The 22,868-nt window shown below is 35.3% G+C and overlaps 1 protein-coding gene across 1 annotated transcript; it reads left to right on the forward strand.

Moving 5' to 3' along the window:
• The first annotated feature begins 2,086 nt into the window (after positions 1 to 2,086).
• On the forward strand, positions 2,087 to 3,747 carry LOC145616577 (uncharacterized). The gene is made up of 3 exons (XM_081671360.1): positions 2,087 to 2,378; positions 2,559 to 2,675; positions 3,285 to 3,747. The coding sequence occupies exons 1-3, from the start codon at positions 2,184 to 2,186 to the stop codon at positions 3,657 to 3,659; spliced, it is 687 nt and encodes a 228-aa protein (XP_081527486.1). The 5' UTR covers positions 2,087 to 2,183; the 3' UTR covers positions 3,660 to 3,747.
• The last annotated feature ends 19,121 nt before the right edge of the window (positions 3,748 to 22,868 follow it).

Here is a 22,868-nt window from a genome sequence, read left to right on the forward strand (position 1 = left end):
GGAATAGAGAAACTTGTGGAGAGTGACAATAACATTGGGCTAGCTTCATGTCTTTTATGTGTTATTTAACCATGAATTATCTTGTTTAGTTTAGGAATTTTTACTCTGTGTTTTCAAAAAAAAAATTATTATATTTTTATTAATGTATATGCACATGTATGTATCCATGTACACGTTGGCTCTCTTTCTTACCAAAAATAATAAAAATCAACGTATCGTTTGTGGGATAAAGTAGCAAACATCGGTATAGATTTATTGTACATATTCACTGCAAGTCTGCAGCATTATTACCCCGTACTCTTGCAGTTTTGGTATTGCTTTCTCACTTTCTGTTTTTAAAGTCAAAAACTTTGTTATGTACTTTCCTAGTGTAATTATTCAACTGAAGATTAATGTTGTTGTTTTCCCTTTTATTTCCTAGTGTAATTATTTAACTGAATATTAATGCTGTTGTTTTCCCTTTTATTGTTTTTTGTTTTTTTTTCTTACATACTGTCTTCACATTAGAGTAACAATTAAGCTTAGAGATTCATCAGTGTTCTCACCTCTTTCTCAAAAGTTCAAGGAAAACAACCCTTACTAGCATACTGTTTTTTTTATGTGGGGTCATGAATCAAAATATGTCACATTATTATCAGCATTCCTAGTTGTTATCTTCCATACTTTAGTGGCTGGTATTGGTTGAAGCTTTATTGAAATGGAAGGAATGGGCATTTGGGAACCAATTTATTGCTCGGTCTTAGCATTTTTGTCGTTGTAGTCTTTGTATTTGTCTGTTCTTCAGTAGCTTCAGTGGTCTAATCAGTTCAGCTCTCTTTCTCTCAATGGCTTGTGTACATCAGGAACAATGCAGATATTGGTTCACAAATGTAGCAGTTAGATATTATAGATAACACAACACCTGCTACTTCAAATAAAAATCCAAATGTCTACATAAATTAATTTTAATACATATAATAACTTATGTTTCAGAATTTAGGCCTTTAAATAGGCTACAGTTGTGTGAGTAAAATGTATAAAACAGAGCAAAGAAATTGCATAAAACTTCAAGGAAAACACCCCTTACTAGCATACCATGTTTTTTAGATTTTTCAGCTGTACCCCTTGACAAAAACTGACTTAAAACCCTATATAATATTTTTAGATTATTTTTCTTATATTTTTCCTTAACACTAGATATCCTATTCTCATATATATGTTGCTTCATATTTATGTATGTAGTTTCCGCTGTTCTGAAATTTTGTTTCTAGATTTGGTAAAATATATTGAGTTATACCTATCATTGTTTTGTTCTGCTTGTTTCACTATAAGCATATGCAAATCATGGATATCATACACTGATGCATTAAGTTTCTTTTTTTTTTGTTCCTATTAAGTTTATTTTTTTGGTTTCTCTCTATTTATGTTGTCCCACCAAATGAATATTGAACACTTCTTTTTCCATTGTTTAAAAAATAAAGAAAAAGGATTGTGTATACACTATATGACTTAACTGCTGCACCTTTTCTTGCTTACCTTTTTTTTGTCTTCTAAGTAATTGCCTAAATAACGAAGTAACGTATATAATAATTAAGAATAAATTACATATATAAGAAGACTATATTACATATGTGTGTATGATTAACAATGTCGTTTAGTAGTTAGGATCATGGAGAAATTGAATCGAAAATGGATGTATGAGAGATTAGAAGGTCGACTACTAATAAAGAAGTTCACAATTGGCGTGCGAGGGTTTATTGATTTTGCTAAACAACACCGTGATTTTCAAGAATCTTCAAAGATCAGATGCCCTTGTTCAAAGTAATGTTTCATTTGTGAGTATAAACTTAGGTTACATCTTACTAGAGTATTGATTCACAAGTTGCCCATGGTTTTCGTCATGCCAATATTTTAGTGTATCTTAATGAGATAGATCGTTAAACTTTGGTAGTTAATTGAGCTTTGGCTTACTATAATGTGCTGTTGTGTAATATCCTGCACTCCTGCAGCCATATCAGGTTGTAAATTAGAAATAAAATTATTTATGTATAATATGCTATTTTGAGTTAAATTATAAACTTTACATGTTAATTCTAATGCAGCGTACATATACTTGGAGACCTGAGTTCGATGCTAAGGCTAGGAGAGAATTTGACAAAAAGGTTGGGGACCGACTTAGGGGCACATTGAACCAAGTTTACAAAATGGCTCTCCATAAGCAAGTTAGTTTCATGACTGACACTGTTCGAGCTGAATTCATAAATAAGCGTAAGCATCTTGATTTTGTAAAACGTTCTAACCAAGCAAGAGATAATCGGTTATTTGGCCAAACATTAGAGAAGTTTGACCCTGGCCATCGCCAAGGTAGCGTATCTACTCCTCAAGTGGTTAAAAAAATGGTAAGTGTATGATTTTAGCAGCAAACTTATGATTTTTAATATAAGATAGAAGCATGTAGAAACTTTTTAGCCACTAATATAGATAACTATAACTGGTCTTTATTACAATTGCTCTGTAGTCTATGTCCCCCTATTTTTTGTTGTTTTTCTTTAAGTGCTAACAACTTATTCTAATACAAGGCAAAGAAAAAGGATGGAATTTTACCAACTGCTGCTGAAGTTTATGAGAGCACTCATTCTGTTTGTGTGGGCAATGATGAAGTTGAATTGATGGGTGACAAGTCTCAAAAAGTCATGGTATGAGTATACTTCTATATTTTTCTAAGATTACAAAAAAATATATGGTAGTTAATGTTTGGAGATATTATGGATTGTTTATTTGTTTGTGTGATTGAGTTGGAGGATGAGAATGATTTGCCGGCATTAATCATATGATTAATGTAGTATGGCATAATGTGAATTGAAACAGGTTTATTTTGAAGCCATACCCTATAGGAGGGAATTCTTCAATTTACAAAGGAGACTCTGTCGAAATTTTTACTAATAACTGCTTACATAAATTATTTTGCTATAAGTGTTGCATCTTTTATTAAAAAAAACAACGATAATAAAAATACCCCTGATCCTCTGTTCCCCAATAGTTATACCATTGTAATCTGGAACATCTATTAAGAGGTAAAATGACACTTTTACCCCTGATCCTCACATTCAGGAATTTCCAAACCATCACCACCCACCCTCAAATTAAATTAAATTGTGTTTTAGAAGTCCAAACTAGTTTTAGGCCCGGACGATGTCCCAAGTCATTGCTTGTATTTTTATCATAGTTGTTTTTATTTAAATGTATTTAGTTTATTTAAGTTTTAACATTTGAGATCATAGTTACTAATACATATCTTAATGCAGGGAGAATATATGGAAAAACTTGAGGAATATAAGAACAAAGGAATTGAGATAAACCTCGACAAAGTTTACTTGGAGGTTGTAGGTGGGCAAAAGAAAGGAAAAGTCTACGATTTAGGGAGTGCTTCACAAATGTATTACAAGAGCGATCCTACTTCTCAATCTACTGCATCATCTTCCACTCCTTCGATGATTTCTCAATTAAGTTCTCAAGTTGAAGAACTAAAGAAGATGGCGGAAGAAAACCATAACAAGGTGGAAGAAAGCCAAAAAATAGCGGCAGAGAGCTTAAAATGTGCTAAGGAATTCGTCGAAAATCATGAGATCGAAAAAGCTACATGGAAGAAGGAAAAATTAGCTATGCAAAAAACATTGTAGGAAATGGCATCACTTGTAAAACAAGTTTACCGTCCTTATAAGCCTCCTACGCCTGCAGTCACCCGCTCTCGTGATACAACTAAGCGATTTTTATTTTGTTGGTGGTAATTTTATGAACAACTGGTCTTTTACATTGTCATTAGTTCTTATTTGAAACAACTTTTTTTATATGGGAGGTGACTTTTGGAACAATTAGTCATATGAGTTAAATATTGTTTTTTAATACATTGATACAAAATTGATTATATTTTGGATATTTGAATAAAATTAACATTTTGGTTATTTGAATTTATGCGTGGGTACCTTTTTTTTTTGTGATTAATATTGGTGGTTGCTTGATTATGGTCTCAAATATTGATAGTTAGTCGCAAATATTTAGCGACTGCAAATTTGGTTTAGAGACTAATTGGTTAGTTGCAAAATCATTAGTCTCAGTAGTCGCTAATCTGTCACAAATAATTAGTTTTGTAGTCGCAAAAATTTGGTCTCGTATGTAGTTGCTAATCCATCGCAAAAACATTAGTCTCAATAGTTGCAAATCCGTCACAATAAAACTAGTCTTCGTAGTCACAAAAGTTTAGTCTCGTAGTCGCAAAAATTTGGTCTTGCAGTCGCTAATCCGTCGCAAAAGTAGTCTTAAAACATTGATCTTTATAGTTGCTAATCCGTCACAAATAAATTACGACGGACAATAATTTAGTTGCTAAAATTTGAAATTTAGTCGCTAAATGATAGTTGCAAAGGAGTTGCAAATCTGTCGCTATATTTGCGACTGTTCAAAAATTAGTCGCAAAAATGGATTTGCGACGAGGTCTTTGGCAACGAACTAAAGTAGTTGCAAATCTGTCGCAAATCCATTTTTGCGACGGATTTGCGACTACTTTGGCCGTCGCTAATTACCATATTTCTTGTAGTGGAGGAAGTTCAAAACTTCTTTCCTTTATTCGCGTCTTTTCTTTTGGGGAAGTTTAAAAAAACTTTTTTCAAAATTTTCTCATCGAGGGAAGTTTGAAAATAAAAGTTCAGTTTTCACATCTTTCTTTTTCGGGAGAAAGTCGGTACCCTCCACTCATGACAAAAATTGACGGAAAATTTTTGCTTTTGCATCTTCGTTTGCTTGTGTCTGCACACACACATATACACACTCACAAGTCATACACATGTCATGTCACATCAACTCAAACTTGGTCAAGTTAGTGGTCAAGTCAATCACAATATATACGAGTCCGATCCATTGGAAAATTTATTTTTGCAGGTCTCATCTACAGCCCACGTTCGGGGACAAGCGAACAAACTACAACCCACGTCCGGGGACAAGCGGACCATCTACAGCCCACGTCCGGGGACAAGCGGACCATCTACAGCCCAGTTCGGAAACAAGCGAACCATTTACAGCCCACGTTCGGGGACAAGCGAACCAACTACAGCCCACATCCGGGGACAAGCGGACCATCTATAGCCCACGTTCGGGGACAATTGAACCACCATCATTTCATGACGCAAGGTTCTCGATACACAGAGACTTGCAATCTCATCATCTGTCGACTTACCTCAAGCATGTAAAGTATTATCCGGTGGATTTCTTCAAGCATAGAAAATCGCCAAATTCCTTTGTCGGCTTTCCTCAAGCATGGAAAGCATTATCGGTGGATTTCTTCAAGCACAGAAAACCGCCAAAATCATAAGTCGACTTTCCTCAAGCATAGAAAGTGTCATCCGGTAGGTTTCTTCAGTTTAGAAAGCTACCAAACTCATCTGTCGGCTTTCCTCAAGCATGGAAAGCATTTCAACAAACCTCATCCGGTGGATTCCTTCAAGCATAGGAAAATACCAAACTCATTTGTCGTCGATATACTGGTGTCAGATAAGCGTTCTATCCCTTTATTCTTTTATCTGTGGAATTAACATTTTTTGTAGGTATCGGTGTATACAGAGTGATTTAGGATCGCAGAACGTCTTAAATCATTCTCCGTCCCTATCGACTACTTTGACTATCGTTTTCAAAACTAACGTTTCTACAAACTCAGTCAAAGTGGGGGCTTCTGTAGACACCTAAAAATGTCTCCCCAAAACCAAACCCGATGATGAACAACCTTTCACCGCCATTATTAGTTGGGTTGAGTATTTAATCTTGGAGTGCTTAAATCCATATTTTCATTTCATAAACCAACCCAACTTCAAGCCCATTTCCCCAAACCATAACTTATTTTCCTCTTTTCGTGTCTTTAAACCCAAAATCATTCATTTCGTGTCCTTTTTATAAAAACGTTTATCTAGTTTATTTTAGCCCATAATCTGGGTCCAATGATTGAATATTTGGATGGGGCTTTAAAAGATCTTTCCAACGATTATAAGGCCAAATCCGAGTTATAACGAATAAGTTATGACAAAAATAATAAATTGAGCCCAAACCGAACCTAAGCCCAGCTTACCTACGACCCAATGATCATGTGGAGGGTCCAAATTATTTAATCCCATTCCTAAACCAATTAGGATTAATTGGAATCTTCTACAAGTTTCTACAAGATCTGAATTATCCTTTTTGAAAAGAAAAGATTAAAGAGTTTGAAATTGAATAAAACTTTTCTTTTTGAAAATCCTATTTCTATCCGAATTGAAAGACGTTCAAAGATAGACAGATATTATTTTCGTTCCTCATATTTTTTATCCAAATTTTATATGGTTGGATCAAACTCTATCCAAAACTGACAGCGTCTCACTATTTCGGCCATATCTTTTGTTCTACAAAATATTTTAATTTGATTTTAATTGAAAAAACTTTTGTATACATCCGATTTACACTAATATTAGTGTACATTGAGCAGTATAAAAGTAAATTTTAACTAATTTTAGGGTAACTTTTTGCTTGTTTTTGGGAAACTTTAAACATAATACAATTTTTATTTAATTAGACAACAAGAAAAGTTTTATAAAGGTATTTTAATTAAATTCAATCACTAATAATTGATTTTTAGTCATTTAAAATGTGATTCGTTACTAATAAAGTGTAGTTAGTTTTTATTTGAATTGAGTTACTTTTATGCATATTGGGGTAACTTTTATTTATTTCATAGGTAACTTTTAATCACTTTAAGCTATCTTTATAATGGATGTACAATAATTATTGTACACCCGATTTTTTTAAAAGTTTGTATTTTAATTGGTTTAGAAAGTAGACTTCAAGATCTTTCCGACATATCTTGTTCATCTTATTCCGATTTCTGGATCAAAAGATATGATAAAAACAAAAACCGCAAAAACTGATGTCTATCGCAAGAGTTTTATCCGATTCGCATTCTTATCTTTTCTTCATTCTTCAACCCCTCTTTTTTCCTTATAAATAGAGGTCATATCTCCCCTTTTTAAATCATCAACAAGCTTGATCATCAAATCCTTCTCTCTTTCTCTCTTTTACACCAAAAATCATTCTCTTCTCTCTCTCCCATATTCTAAGCCTTAAACCTATATTCCTAATTACACCATTCTTCCCTTAAGCACTCCAAGGAGTCTATACTAAACCCGAGGTTCCGTCCTTAAACCAAGTCGTGAAAGGTATAAATAACTGAGGGTTTGGACCAAATCAAATCTATATTTATTTAATTTAATTTTCATTTGCTTTATATTTTTATTGAAGTTACTAACAGTTTATTCATGATGTAGCAATTTAAAGGAACGCGCGGAATGTGAGTAATTAATTAATTTAATTACTCTTATTTTATTTTAATATTGCTAGCATCATGATTAGGTTATTTTATATTTGATTTGCCTAATGATATTATGGTTAAATTGCTTCCAATGCTAATGTTTATTTTATTATATTTATTGATCACAACATTTCATGTTAAAGGGAATATGTAATTGAGAATCACGCCTAATAAGATAATTTGGACAACCGGTTTAGGTTCCTTTTTAATCTTGTTGTTTAATCAAGTGATCACAATATTTTAGAATAATATGTTGCATTAATATTAAACCAATTTATCTTAATAATAGTTTGGAGCAAATTGAATATTTTGTTTGCATGCCTTTGAGATCGCAAGAATCACTTTTCACTATAAGAATCGAGTAGAGGCCAATACGGGCGAATGTGACTCCATGACTAACTTCGTACCATCATCCTCGATCCTCCTTTCGTGGTTCTTGACCATATGGAGTTAGTAATCTCATGGATTATGAATGGGGTGTAACCTTCACGGGTCAATCGTTGTTGCCTTCGTTGTCCCTTTATCGTGGTTGCCTTTTATGATCCGTGAACGGTTTACAAGTTCCCTAAAAACTTGTTGGCGACTCCCTACTTTCCTTGTCCCTAATCTTATTATGTCTATTCCCACTTCCTATGAGTGCCAAGCATATTCACACAAGCTTTAACGTAGGCGCAATTCAAGCGCCGCCTACACAGACGAAGAGGTTCCTTTAGACGAAGACGGTCTAATGCTGAACTGAAAGAGGACCATTGTCAACCCTGGGCAATTCCAGGAAGCTCCTATTCCGAAGAGACCTTGGACTGAAGAGGTGGCTGCTGCTGAACCTCAGGTGGTCATTACTGTAACACCCCCAAATATCTCTCTACGAAAATACCAGTTTAATACGTATAATTATACCGTAGAGATAGACTTAAGCGTATTTACCGCCGCGTGATTACGCAAGGCTACTCAACTTACTTAACAAAACAATACTTTGAAGCGGAAACTTCAAAACTCTTCTTATTAATAATAACTATAAATAGAAACCATTGTCATGAGTACTCAAATTAAATATTAGACCAAGATTCCTAATTTAGTGAAACCAAATCCCGGGACTCCAATGCATCACTTTATTCACTCCACCTGAAATAACACTGCTTACCGTTATGGTAAACAGGGAAAACCAAAACAAATAAGAAGTATGGGTTAGCAAAATATGCTAAGTACGATAAGTGCAAGATAATTAAACTCAATTTATTTGCAAACATGTTTTTGAAATCAATTCCAATAATTAATTCAATAATTCCAACTCATGATTCAAAACCGATTCTCAATATTCCAATATCAATAATCAATAAAACCAATACCAATTATTTTAAAACCAATTCCTCATATTAAAAACCAATAAAACCAATTAAACCAATTCCTCTCCCAAGTGTGCATACCCTCAAGCTAGTATCCTTATGTTACAAGGCTATTTTTGAGGAAAGACCCGGTCATACAAAGTCTAAGGCCTTATCAATAAACCAAATCCGCATAGTGGGATTACTAACATGCTTATAAAGCATAAATAATAAATTAATTCAATGATTCAATAAATCCTCTTTCAAATCCAATAATTCAACCTTTAATGATAATAATTCCAAAACTCCTTTTTAATAAATTCAACATGCTTTCAAAATCAATCCATTTTAAACATGAATAATAAATTAATTAATCAAAACATGTTATAAAAATCAATACTCCAATTCAATTATTAAAACAATCTTTTAAACATACTTTTATTTCATAAACCATGATTGAAGTCAATTTAATTCAAGCAACATAAATCATTCAAACGTGTTCATTCAAATCGATCACTTTCAAGGTATCTAGCCACCTAACGTACCTTGATCCTCGCTTAGCCAAAACACTTCAAAAGAACTCTCAAGTAGCTTGATCAAAAATACCCTACAAATAAATATAACCTTAATTAATATAAGGTTAACAAATAATCACAAATAATTAAATTAAACCCTCCCAACTATGTGTACATGAACCTTTTAAATTAATTCAACATAAACATATTAAAATCTGATTTTAAAACTACTCATAATAATTTTTATATAAATCTCCCATAATAACAATAATAATTGAATAAGAGAAAAAGGACAAGAAAGATAAGAAACTATGGAGAAACACTAGGTGAAAATTAAAACGAAATTGGCACTGGTTCAAAACCCCTCAATGCCACTGGTTTTGAACCGGTGCCAATGTGGGGGGTGCCATTTACTTGGATGAAAAGCCACCGGTTCAAACCGGTGGCAAAATAGGTTATTAACCGGTGCCAAAAATGACCCAAAAAAAATTATTCATTGTTTAACCGATGCCAAAAAAATTTTTTTTTGTCTTTTTCACTTAAAAATTAAATAAACTAAAATAAATAAGAACACAAAATGTAAATTGAATATCAATCAATATAATCGAATCTCTACAATATATAATCAAAAAAAATTTACAATATAGATCAATAAAATAGATCAATTACAACATATAAATAAAATAAAAAATTACAATATAAATCAAAAAAAATTTACAACATATAAATAAAAAATAACCCCATACAACATCTAAATCTATAAACTTGCATCTTGATTCTTCAATCAATATACTTGCACCAATTAAAACAAAAAAAAAAATCGATTAAAAGAAATTACAAACCCAGAAATTCAAACCCATAAATCGATTAAAATAACAAAAAAATCCAGAAAATAACAAAGAATTTAAATCGATTAAATTAAATCCAGAAAATAACCCAGAAATCGATTAAAATACCAAAGAATTTAAATTGATTAAAATAATAAAAAAAAATCGATACAAATAAAAAAAATGATTAAAATAAGTTAAAAATCCCATAAAATAAAAAAAAATCAAATTAAAATAAGTTAAAAAAAAAACCAGAAAATCGAAATCAGTTAAAAACCCAGAAATAAAAAAAATCGAATTAAAATCGATTATAATAAAAAAAATCGCTTAAAAAATCAATTAAAATAAAAAAATCGATTAAAACAAAAAAAATCGATTAAAACAAAAAAAATCGATTAATATAATTAAGCTTCGAGAAAAAAAAAAATTCCAACCCATAAATTTAATCCCAAAAATTCAAACCCAGAATTTTTTTTAAAATGGAACAAAACCCAAAAAAAAATTGAAATCGAAAAAAAACTCAAACATCGAAAAAAACCCAGAAATCAAAAAATTGAAATAAAAAAAACCCATAAAAATAATTGAAATCGAAAAAAAAATCAAAATCGAAAAACAAAAATCAAAATCGAAAAAAAAAACAAAATCAAAAACAAAAAACCCTGAAATTGAAATCGAACGGTCTTGGTGTTGCATGTTGCTGGTCTTCAAATGAAAGAAAGAAAGAAAGAAAGGAGAAGGAGATGAGGGAGAAGGAGAGCGAGAAAGAGAAATCTCAGGAGGAGAAAGAGATTGAGAACGAAAGAGAAGGAGAGGAGAGAGAAAGAGGAGGAGAGGAGGAGAGAGAAAGGGAAACGACTGTGAGTTAGAGTTTTCTAGGGTTGGGGGGGTTATAAAGCTAAGGGCCTTTTTTTTTTATTAAATAATGGCACTGGTGCAAATCGGTGGGCTTTATTTATTGCCACCGGTTTGAAGTGAACTGGTGCCATATGTCTTGGTTCATTAAGCCGCCATTTTTTAAGGCCATTTTTGCCACTAGTTTGGACAGAACCGGTGGCAATTAGGGGGTGCCTTTTTTTTATTTTTTCTACTAGTGAAAGAAGAATTGAATTTGCGTTGGAAAAAGTAGGCAAAACTTGCAGAGGCTATAACTCCTTTGATATAACTCTAAATTGGGTGATTCTAAGCCTAACCTTAAGGATTTTTCGAGAGGAACAATTTCTGTGCAACATCAATTCCCCAAAACTGACTAGAAGTGCCCGAAAATTGGCTTCAAAGATAAACGGGATGATTTGTGTAAAATTGAGGAGAAGAAAAGAAGATAATTGGTGTGAAGAATGTGAGAGGTATGAAGGGGTATTTATAGGCTAGTTCATGCAAGAATTATGGTAGGAAAATGTAGGAGGAATTATGTTAAGTAGGGTTTAAGGGATTACTTGGAGAAATGAGTAAAGATTTAAGGAAAGTTTTGATATTAAAGAGATTGTATATAATTGAATATGAAAGGTATGTATGTCATAAAAAATTAATACGGTAAAAGGGATTACTTGGAGAATAATCAGGGAGAATGAATGACAAGAAAATATGAGGATTAGATATTAAAAAGATGGAGAATTAGAATTTAGGAAAAATTAGAGATTTTAAGGAGATAATACAAATTACCAAAACAATTTTCCTAGAATCCACTTGGGGTGGCCAAAAATTTTGAGCTTTCCTAAGCTCATATTTTCGGCCCTCCTCTTTAGTATTTAGGAAATTATTTTGCTAGTTTTAAGGAATTAAAAATAATTATGTAAATAATATTTATTGTATAAAATAATTAATTAATAAAATACCAATTATTCACCAAATAATTAACTAATAAACTCAAATTTGCAGACTAGGAAATCCGAAATTATTAGTCCATTAAATGGGATTTTCGGATCTTATTAAAATAATAATAAAATATAGCTTTTGCCTTAATTAAAATATCCGAAATATATAAATAATCCGGTTTTTAAAATAAAATAAATGGATAATAAATCTTATCCAAAATAATAATTTGTTTTTAAAATACTTTTGGCGCCAAAATTCAAATATCATTTTGGCTCCAAAATTTAAATAGTAAGTTGCATTACTAAAATACCCTTTTTAGAAAATAATAATTAATTAATTAATTAATTAGGAAAATACGTATGAAAATACGGGGTATTACAGTTTACCCCCTCTCTGAAGACTCTTCCTGCCGAAGGAGGTAGTGCAGAGAAGACTCCTCCCCGAAACGAAGTTCATGGGGAGGACGAGGTTAGCCAACAAATTCTTGAGCCAACAGTTGAAGCTCAGGGTGATCTAGAGATTGTGCTTTCACCTCGGCACACAGCTAATTCTTTCTCGACTGAGATTCAACTTCAAGCTGAGAAACTGGGGCCCTTGGCCAGGGGGGAGAAAGACGATGAAGACGTGGAGATTCTACCTGAACCTCCACGCATTTTTACAGTTAAAGAGTTTCAGGAAACTGCTGAGGAACAATGGGCTGCTGAACAACGCAAGACTTACATGCCCTCTTCCTCAGCAGATGGCTCCTTCGACACCTTCCATTTTCGGATATGGAATTTGGCTCTATCCCAACGGTGCCCCTGCTTCAGCGCACTCGGCTTGTCCTGGACGAGTGGCGCCCTCATGCCTTCTCCTATTTCGACGATCCTGCCAATGCCTCTGAGTTGGACAGGCTAAAGTTTTGGACTTACGGAGCTGCTGCTGGGGCTCCTGAAGTTTCAGATAGGGTGCCTGACCCTTTCCTTGATAGCCAAAGGCTTCTGATGCAAGTAACTCTGTCGGCCTTTCATTCTCAGACTTGATTTCATCATTTTCATTTAATTTTTTTTCACTTTCCTTGTTTTTCGCAGCTATCACATAATCATTTAGTGGCCATTGCCCTGCGTGATGAGCTGGAGGCTAAGCTGGAAGCAGCTGATAAAAGGAAGGCTGAAGCTGAAACTCAATAAAAGAGGGTTAATGCTGCCTTCGATATTTTATGCAAAGAGATAGAGAAGGATGTCCTCCCAGCCTTTGATGAAGGAGAAAAACTCAATGAGTACGGGGCAGTTGACATTCCAACTTTCTAGGCTCGAATTGAGCGAAATATTGAGGCTGAGGCGGACTCTCGGATGGCCAGCCGAGAAGAGAGACTTGAGCAAAAAATTAAAAGTTTAGAGGCAGACATAACGCGTCTGGACCAGGCTGTTGCAAATAGAGATAATCAACTCTTGAATGCTCAACTCGCCGCTGAGGCCAATGACAAGTGGCTGCAAGAGATGGAAGACCAGCTGAAGGAGAAAGAGACAGAACTGACTCAATTAAGCTGCGACTGCAGTAGGCCTTGTCCAAGATCAATTGAAGAATCAAAGGGATGAGGCCACTAAGGTTCAGCTCCAGCTCGATGAGGCAAAAAAGCAACTTGCTAATGCTCAGGAAAAGTTGCAGGCCAAAATTTATACTCAGGAGGAGTACAACCAGGGCTACAACATTGGCTACAAGGTGGCTTGGCGCCTTGCTATTCATGTCAACCCGAAGATAAATTAGGACCTGTAGGGAATACTTCAAGCATTACCCAAACTTGAACCCCACTGTGATCATACACTAAAGTACGGGGGCGTCCAAAGGGAAGGAAGATAGAGCAAAAGAGTCGCCAACAAGTTTTAGGAACTTGTAAACCGTTCACATGGTGAAGGTTACACCCCTTAACGATCCAAGAGATCGTTAACTCCAATAGGTCTGGAACCATGACTGGTAGTTCGGGGATGAAGGTACAAATCCAACCTAAACGAGATTGAACCTGCCCTAATAATAGGCCTCTACTTTAATCTGATCGTATTCATGTGCGCTTTCTGACTAACATGCAATCAATAGGTTTACCCTAAACCTGTTTATCTATGTTGGTTGAATATTAATGCACAAATAAATCTATTATTAATCAAATTAACCTTAAACAAGATTATTAATTATCTTATTAAGCGTGATTACAAGTACCAATTCCCTTTAAACATGCATAAAAGATGTGATCAAGCAATACAATAAATATAACAACATAATAAATCATAATCAATTAATCATCATCAAAATAATAATAATCAAAATTACAATAATCATTATAATAATATTCATGTTAAAGTATAATAATAATAGCAAGACCCTAGGCATGATACTAACAAGATTAATAACACACCCTAACATGTCACTAAACAATAAAGATCAAGGCTTTAACCCTAACATGATACTAACATGAATAAATATTAGGAAGAACATAAAAGACATCATACTTTTAATCAAATTTGATATTAAAGTTACCCTAGCCTAGACATGGTACTAGGAATTTATTGTTGTCACTCTAAACATCAAATTAAGGAAAACATCCTAACATGATACTAGGAATCATAACAACCTAAGCATGATTTCTACATCATAATATCAATAAATCAATTAAAGTACTTACTTGGATGCCTCGTACCTCTTTCTAATAACAAAATACACACGTTAGTAACTTCAAGGAAAATAATAAACAAACAATTAAATTAAAAAACTGAAAGAGATTTGGGACCAAACCCTCAGAAATTAAACCTTTCACGTCTAGGGCAAAGACAACTTTAAATATGGCTAGGTGTAACTAAGTATTGCGAATGCGGAATTTTGTATTTGAGAAAAGGCTAGTTTAGAAAAGAGAGAGAGAGAATAATCAAGAAAATCTTGATGAGAGTTGGTGAATGAAAACGGAGTTTTTAGAAAGCTATTTGTAGAGAAAATCAGCCAAAAAGATAGAAAATCGAGACAGAGTTCTGACGCGCATAAAACTTGATTAGCGCAAGGCGCTAAAGGTTAGCGCCAGGCGCTAATTCTTAGCGTCCGGCGCTAATAATCAGTTTCACGCGTTTTTGTTTTTATCATATCTTTTGATCCGGAAGTCCAAATAAGTCATATAATATATCGTTGGAAAGCTCTTGAAGTCTGCTTTCCAACCCGATTAGAATCAGATTAAAATATTTTGTAGATAAAAAGATATGGCCGAAATAGTGGTAGAGTATCAGTTTTGGATAGAGTTTCATGTCTCATTCATATCTTTTCCGCTATAGCTCGGATTTAATATTATAATATATCATTGGAAATATAAATTCAAGATCTATTCAACCATATAAAATTTGGATAAATATTATGAGGCACGAAAATAAAATCTGAATATATTCCACTTCGTACAAAATAAGGATTCTAAAATGGAGTAGTTTTATTCAATTTCAAACTCTTCAAAACATAATTATCAATCCTAACTCCATTAGGATTTAAAATAACCTTCTAGAATATTCTAGAAGACTATAATAAATCCTAATAGCTTTAGGAATGATAATTAATAATAGGCCCTCCTCTAGATCATTGGGCCGCATATAAAAACCAAACCGGGCCCAGTTTAGTATTTTGGCCATAACTTTCTCATTATTCATCGAAATTGGGCTTATAATATATCGTTGGAAAGCTCTCTTCAAGCCCTATCCAACTATACTACTATTGGACCCATATAATGGACCAACCAAACTGGATTGACTGTTTTCTTAAAATAGGTTTTCAAAAACTGAGAGAAGAGAAAAGAAATTAAAACTATACGCAACACTAAAATTTCCACACTTTCACTTCATTCGATTATGTTTGACGTGAAAGGTACTCATCACTGGGTTTGGTTTTGGGGAGACACAAATGGGTGTCTACAGAAGCCCCACTTTGACTGAGTTTGAAGAAACGCAAGTTTCGAAAATGAAAGTCAAAGTATCGATAGGGACGGAGAATGATTCAGAACGTTCTGCGATCCTAAATCATTCTTGTACCGCCGATACCTGCAAACTAGCGTTAGTTAAACAGATAAAAGAGTTAAGAAACGTGTATCTTGCACCGTCGAGCACACGTCTCTGAAAGTAACCGATTTGCTGCTGCTTCTCTGTTTTGACAACTTTCCACAATCTAGGGAACGCCATCTTGCTGTTTTGATGTTCACTCGTCTCTGAACATTGGAGCTTTTTTGAATTTGCCCACGCGTCTCTGAACAAAGAGCTTTTGAATGATATGCCCACGCGTCTCTGGAGCAAAAGAGCTTGATGATATGTCTACGCGTCTCTGAACAAAAGAGCTTGAATGCTTTCTGAAGACCAACGCTTGTCGATCTCTAAAGCTCGCTTGAACTTTGCTTCCGCTATGCCAGTACGTCGGCGGTTTGCTGCTTGTGAACCATTATGTCGGTGCCTCTGCCGTTTATGAACCAGTATGTCGGTGTCTCTGTTATTTATGAACCAGTACGTCAGTGTCTCTGCGATGAGCCAATGCTTAGGCGCTTTAAGCCAAGTGAGACGATCTTTCGTCAGGTCAATCACTTATTGCAATCGTAATCAAGCTGACTACTTAATCACGTCAAATTGCTTATATGGGCTAACTGGTGTACCAAGGAACCCAAAATTGCTGAAAGAGGTTGAAATAACTACTCTGAGAGGCTTTGAGCTCTGTCGCCGCTGCAATGCTTCTGGCGCCGCGATTTGGCTCTATCACCGGACACTGGGATCTAGCGCCAGGCGCTGAAATCTGTTGCCAGACGCTAGATGTTGTCGTCTGGCGCTGGAGTCGGGTCTTCCCTATTCTGCTGCACCTGTATTTATTTTTTACTATAGAACTTCGCTAATTTCTTTAATCATCTTAGGGTTGACCTTAGGCTTAGCGTTGACTCAACTCATTGACTTGACACGACTCAAGGTATAAACTTGACTCACTGTGATTGACTCGAGGTTGACTCGACTCAAAGTGTTTGACACATGTGTTAGACTCATGACTCGTGTGTGCATTGTATTGTGATCGTGCAACTCGAAAATGCAAAAAAGCAAAAAATTTCCGTCATTGAGGGTACTGACTTTCTCCCGAAAAAGAAAGACGCAAAAAAAGAAAGAAGCGAAGTTTTTGAAGGTACATGTTGAATGAGCTTAGTCAAATGTCATTTGATAGTATCTCTCGAGGTGCAAGGATTAATCCATCCTAGGCTATCTCGATGGTTAACTCAATGATGAAAGTATTTGGGTAACTTAGACACGGAGGCTAAGCACTTCATACTTCGTGATGCAATGACAATTATGATTGATGAGTGATGTTGATATGACAAGGCATGCTTCAGCGTTGTGTTAAGATTCCATGACAAAGGGTTCCTAAGGGAAGTATATTTGGTCATGTATGTGTGGTGTGTGTGATAGTGACACTAAAATTAGGCCAGAAGGGCTAAGTGTGTGGGAAGATATTATTTTTTAGAAGAGTCGAATTATGGTGACTCTTAGGCTAGGTAAGCTAATGATGTAAGGATCAAGCCCCCAAGTCTAGCTCTAAATGAATAGGGATGAGCATAGGGGATCCCTTGATATGATCATGGTGTGAGTGTGTGAATGTGAATATGAATGCATTTTTATTACGGCCGCACCTCGATGTGAGGTTGCCTACGTATCCGTTAGGAATCAGGCCGAACGTAGCTCTAGCCGAACCTCACACAAGTATGTGTATACCTCTAAAAGGTCTTTTTAAAGGTTGTAACGTGGTTAGGCTAAAGGTTATAGAAGAAGGGGATAAAGGCTCAAGACCCTCGATAAGCCCCCAAGGTGTGCAACCTTGCTTTTGAATATTTGTATTTTCATGCTTGAGGTTTTCTACTCATTTTTAGCTCTTTCTTTTGCTTTAGCATTTATTTCATTTTTATAAGTGTGGGCAATCCCGATCATGCGGTCTATCACTCACTTGGCATTCATGTTTCTCAGGCACGGTACCGAGCACTCGATAAGAGACGCAATCTAAGACGTATTCATATCAAAGACATGTTCATGTCAAAGACATTGGAACACTTGCCCTTTTGTACACTTTTATTATTATTTTTTTTTGCTTATTTTTTTTTTGCTATTTTAATCTTTTGAAGTCACTCAAGCTTTTTATGATATTGAAAATTGCATAAGTTGCACACTATCCCATCCCAAGATTAGGTAGATATGGGTTGAAAAATGAAAGGTCTGTCATTAGACAAGGCTCAAAGTGGTTTATAAAAAAAGGATTGTATATTTGAAGGGGGAAATGTGATATGATGTGGCTACAAGAGGTGCCTCAAATCATTGGTATACCTTGTACTTAGTTTGACATGGATTTTTTTTTTTTTTTTTTTATGCAATGCAATGTGATGATCATATGTAAGAGAATAAAATGCTCATTTTATTTAAGGAAAAGAAATAATGATCCTACAAAATAAATCTAAAGAGAATAGAAAGGTGCCTATGCTAGACTTATTGGGGAAAAGGTGAATAAAAAATAGAAAAAAGATCATGAAATCTTGTCGTTGAAGCTTTCTTCCTGTCCCTTGGCTCATCATCACTTGGTGTTCTTGCTGACTGGAGGTATTGGAAGCCCGTTATTGTCGATCAAATATTGGATTGCTTCCTTTAGTTTCCAACAGCTCTCAGTAGTATGACCCCTACCTTGATGGTACTTGTAGCGTACATTTGGGTTCCAACTAGGCAATCTCTTCTCAAGTGGGGGATCTTGAATAGGTCCAATAGGAGTAATGAGTCCCTTGGCATGGAGTCGATCGAAAGCATTATCGTAGCTAGTTCCAGTAGGGGTGAAATCCTTTCTCAGTTGCTTTCTAAATCCTCGATTATCCATGGCTAAGATCTCATTAAGGTCGAAAGTACCAACACTGTTACTAGAGTAGGTGTTTTCGGAAGAAAAAGTATAGTCATTCTTCTTTCCTTTACAACCACTGTTTTTATTGTTACTAATCTTGGCCTTCTTGTCGCGCGGGGGAACATGAAAGAGATTTGAATTAATGAGATCTTGAACACGATATTTGAGGGCGAGACATGCTTCGGTGGTGTGACCACGACCTCTATGGTATCGACAGTAAGAATTTGGATCCCAATTGGGAAACCGTTTTTCGGGCGGAGGGTCTTGACTGGGACCAATGGGGTGAATAAGACCTTGATCGTGAAGATAGTCAAAAGCTTCATTGTAAGTCATTCTATTGGTGTGTATTCTTCAATGGTCCGTTTTGCCCGTGGCTTAGGAGCATTGAGTTCTTCATTAAAACCTTGGCGAAAATTTTGTTCGATAACCGTCACCCGATTTGCTAGTCCTTCTACCACATTCAAGAGCATGGCAACGACATCTTGCAGTTTTCGAACATCCTCTTTTAGACTTTACGAGTCTTCCCTGGTATTATCTAAGAAAAGACTTTCATCCTCCTCAATTATGGCCACTTCATCGAGAGAGGTTATATAAGTTGTCTCGATCATGGGCTCACCTACAGGTGTGATAATAAGTGATGGATCGAAGTATGTTTGATCTTCTTCAATGGCTAGAACCTCGGAAGTTTTATTGTCATCGATCAGATCTTGAATAGCGTCTTTGAGTTTCCAACACTCCTCAGTGTCGTGACCCTTTCCTTGGTGATATTTGCAGTGCTTATTAGGGTCCCACTTGGGTGGCCTGGCTTCTGGAACTGGATCTTTGATGGACCCTATGGGCATGACTAGTCCTTTGTGATGTAGCTTCTCGAAAGCTGTTTCATAACTCATACCGAATGGAGTGAACACTCTTTTTGACCTTTGGATTCGCGATTTAGAGGCGTTCGTAGCATGTACCTCATTAATGGGAGAGGAAGAAGAAGGATGGTCGTTCTTCTTTACTCTCGCACTATTATCTTTTAGAAGGTCATCTTCAATGGTAATGCCTATATTATACACAGCCTTGAAAGTATTCAAGTTGTGTTGGTATTTTAAGTGCTTTGAATACTTCCCTTGGAGATTCTTGATAAACATCCTCACAGATTCTTTTTCGGTAAAAACCTTGACCATATTAGCAGAAGTTTCCCTCCATTTGTTGAAGAAAGAAGTGAACCCTTCGTTTTCTTTTTGTTTTAACATCTCAAGTTGTCTGTGGTATGTTTCGTCTTGGATGTTGCACTTATATCTATCTATGAAAGCATTTGTCATGGAATCCCAAGAAGAGGTTTTCTCTTTGTCAAGGGAAAAGAACCATTGTTGACAAACAGTTTCAAGAGATAAAGAAAACAAGGAATGAAAGACTTTCCTATCGATCCCCTTAATGCTCATTATAGTTTCAAAGGCTCTTAAGTGCAGATAAGGGTTATCTGTTGCCTTGAATTTTGGGATGTCGTTGGCATTGAACTTATGCGAAAGAAGTTCCTTATCCAGCGAGACCCCTTGTGAACTAATGCCCTGAAATTTATAGTCACTAGATAGCTTGCTCAAGCTTTCTTGCATGATGTTCATTTGTTGTTGCTTCACAAGGTCATCAATTTTGAGGGTTAAAGCCTTTAACGCCTCAGTCACGTCAGTCAATTGACTCCTAAGTTCATTGACCTCTTCTTGACTTGCCATTATCTTTTTAGCTTTCTTCTTTTGACGGATCGGTTTATCAAAAAGTAAGACTTGAATAAAGAGGTTGTCCTTGATTAATCGCCCTTCTCTCCTCGACCAAATACTGTGGAAAAGGAATTTGGGGATATTCATTGTTAATTATTTGACTCAAACTCTATTCAACATGAAATGGATGGAGGAAGGTAGGAAGAATAAAGGTTGTAATGTGAATAAAGCATGTAGAGAACGGAAACATGATGTAGATGGAGAAATATGAAAAAATAAGGAATAGAATGTACCCCCAACTCAAATGACGGAGAAAACCGACTCATGCATAAACCTAAGACATGGTCATGGTGTATATACATATTAGTGGGTGCTTTATTGTGAGTGCAAGTGACATGTTAAGACTCGTGTCATGACCATGTGGCTAGACTATGTGACCACACTCGAACAAAGACTAAGTTAAGACCTCACGTATATGCATTAAACTGGACAGGCTGTGGTATTTTAGTCATAACTTTTTATCTGTGACTCTGATTGGGATGGAACCAACTCGAAATTAAAGATAAAACTCGGGGCTATAGATCCATAGGTTGTACTACTCGTAGTTCTTCCTAGAACTCCATCTATGACCAAAACAAGTTGACGTTTGTGCAGTATACGGGAATAATAATCCGGGTTGATTTAAAGGAACTATGACTCGATTTTAGGCATATTTATTAGCTCAAATTAATTAGTCAATTAATTAAGCAAAGTCCTTTAGTTATTAATTAGTTTATTTAGGCTTAATCACAAGTCAAACCAAACGGTTAGGAAAAAACACATAGAGTATGCACAACAAATAATGCACAATTAGTCAAGTAGGCACAATATGATGCAATGAGTTTGCAACCTAACCATGGCTCTAGTTCTCTAAAGTTCGGGATATGGGTTAGTCAATAGAGGGTCCATGGTTAATTGTCCGGATGCACCGTGCGGAAGCCTAACCGTGAAGGGTTGGCGCGAGTGGATGGGACACCGCGAATTTAGAAAAAAATTCGCTTCCATGGTTTGGTGAATTCAACATTCTCGGATGTACCCTTTGTTGCTCAGAGCGTTCAATTAGGTAGATGGAGTATGAATTCCCAGAGGGTTATGTCCATATGTAGAACACATATGGGTTTCAGAAAAGTGAGAAAAACTCAATCAGGAAGTAGGATCGAGCAAACAGTGCTAAAAACTGGTCGAAATTAGAACGCATAGTTCTGGCTCGGTATTGGAAAAACTTGGCGCCAGCAAACAGAGGCCAGCGCCATAATTTGGCTTTAGCGCCTGGCGAAAGAAGTTGTCGCCTAGCGCTAACGTCAAATTGTTTGCGCTAAACTTTATTCGCTGACGCTAGTTCCTACATGCCTCAGCAGCTTTCTGTGCTTGATAAAATTTTCCAGTTTCGCGCAGCATTATTTCGATCCTAGTTGTGAAAGATATTCCTCAAATTTCCTATGTGTAAAAACCCTATGTTTTAACTCATTACGGATGATCTTTCCAATGAGATCTTTTTTATGCATATGACAATAATGTTAATCAAAATTACGCACATGAAATACTTAGAACGTTTTGAGTCTCATCCACTCATTCTAAATCATTGCCGAAATAAATTTCGGAATTAAAATTGAAATCCTTCCCACTGGAGTCGCTAAAAAACTGTAGGGAATATTTCAAGCATTACCCATACTTGAACCCCACTGTGATCATACACTAAAATACGGTGGCGTCCAAAGGGAAGGAAGATAGAGCAAAAGAGTCGCCAACAAGTTTTAGGAACTTGTAAACCGTTCACATGGTGAAGGTTACACCCCTTAACGATCGGAAATTGTTAACTCCAATAGGTCTGGAACCATGACTGGTAGTTCGGGGATGAAGGTACAAATCCAACCTAAAAGAGATTGAACCTGCCCTAATAATAGGTCTCTACTTTAATCTGATCGTATTCATGTGCGCTTTCTGACTAACATGCAATCAATAGGTTTACCCTAAACCTGTTTATCTATGTTGGTTGAATATTAATGCACAAATAAATCTATTATTAATCAAATTAACCTTAAACAAGATTATTAATTATCTTATTAAGCGTGATTACAAGTACCAATTCCCTCTAAACATGCATAAAAGATGTGATCAAGCAATACAATAAATATAACAACATAATAAATCATAATCAATTAATCATCATCAAAATAATAATAATCAAAATTACAATAATCATCATAATAATATTCATGTTAAAGTATAATAATAATAGCAAGACCCTAGGCATGATACTAACAAGATTAATAACACACCCTAACATGTCACTAAACAATAAAGATCAAAGCTTTAACCCTAACATGATACTAACATGAATAAATATTAGGAAGAACATAAAAGGCATCACACTTTTAATCATACTTGATATT

This window comes from Chenopodium album, chromosome 1 (assembly GCF_948465745.1).
Source record: "Chenopodium album chromosome 1, dcCheAlbu1.1, whole genome shotgun sequence".
Lineage (NCBI taxonomy): Eukaryota > Viridiplantae > Streptophyta > Magnoliopsida > Caryophyllales > Amaranthaceae > Chenopodium > Chenopodium album.

What these genes read in the sequence shown, in the direction of transcription:
- LOC145616577 (XM_081671360.1), top strand. Translation starts at nt 2,184, where the DNA reads ATGGCTCTCCATAAGCAAGTTAGTTTCATGACTGACACTGTTCGAGCT. An exon ending in CTCAAGTGGTTAAAAAAATG is followed by an intron (nt 2,379 to 2,558) that starts GTAAGTGTATGA and finishes TTCTAATACAAG; the next exon opens with GCAAAGAAAAAGGATGGAAT. An exon ending in ACAAGTCTCAAAAAGTCATG is followed by an intron (nt 2,676 to 3,284) that starts GTATGAGTATAC and finishes ATCTTAATGCAG; the next exon opens with GGAGAATATATGGAAAAACT.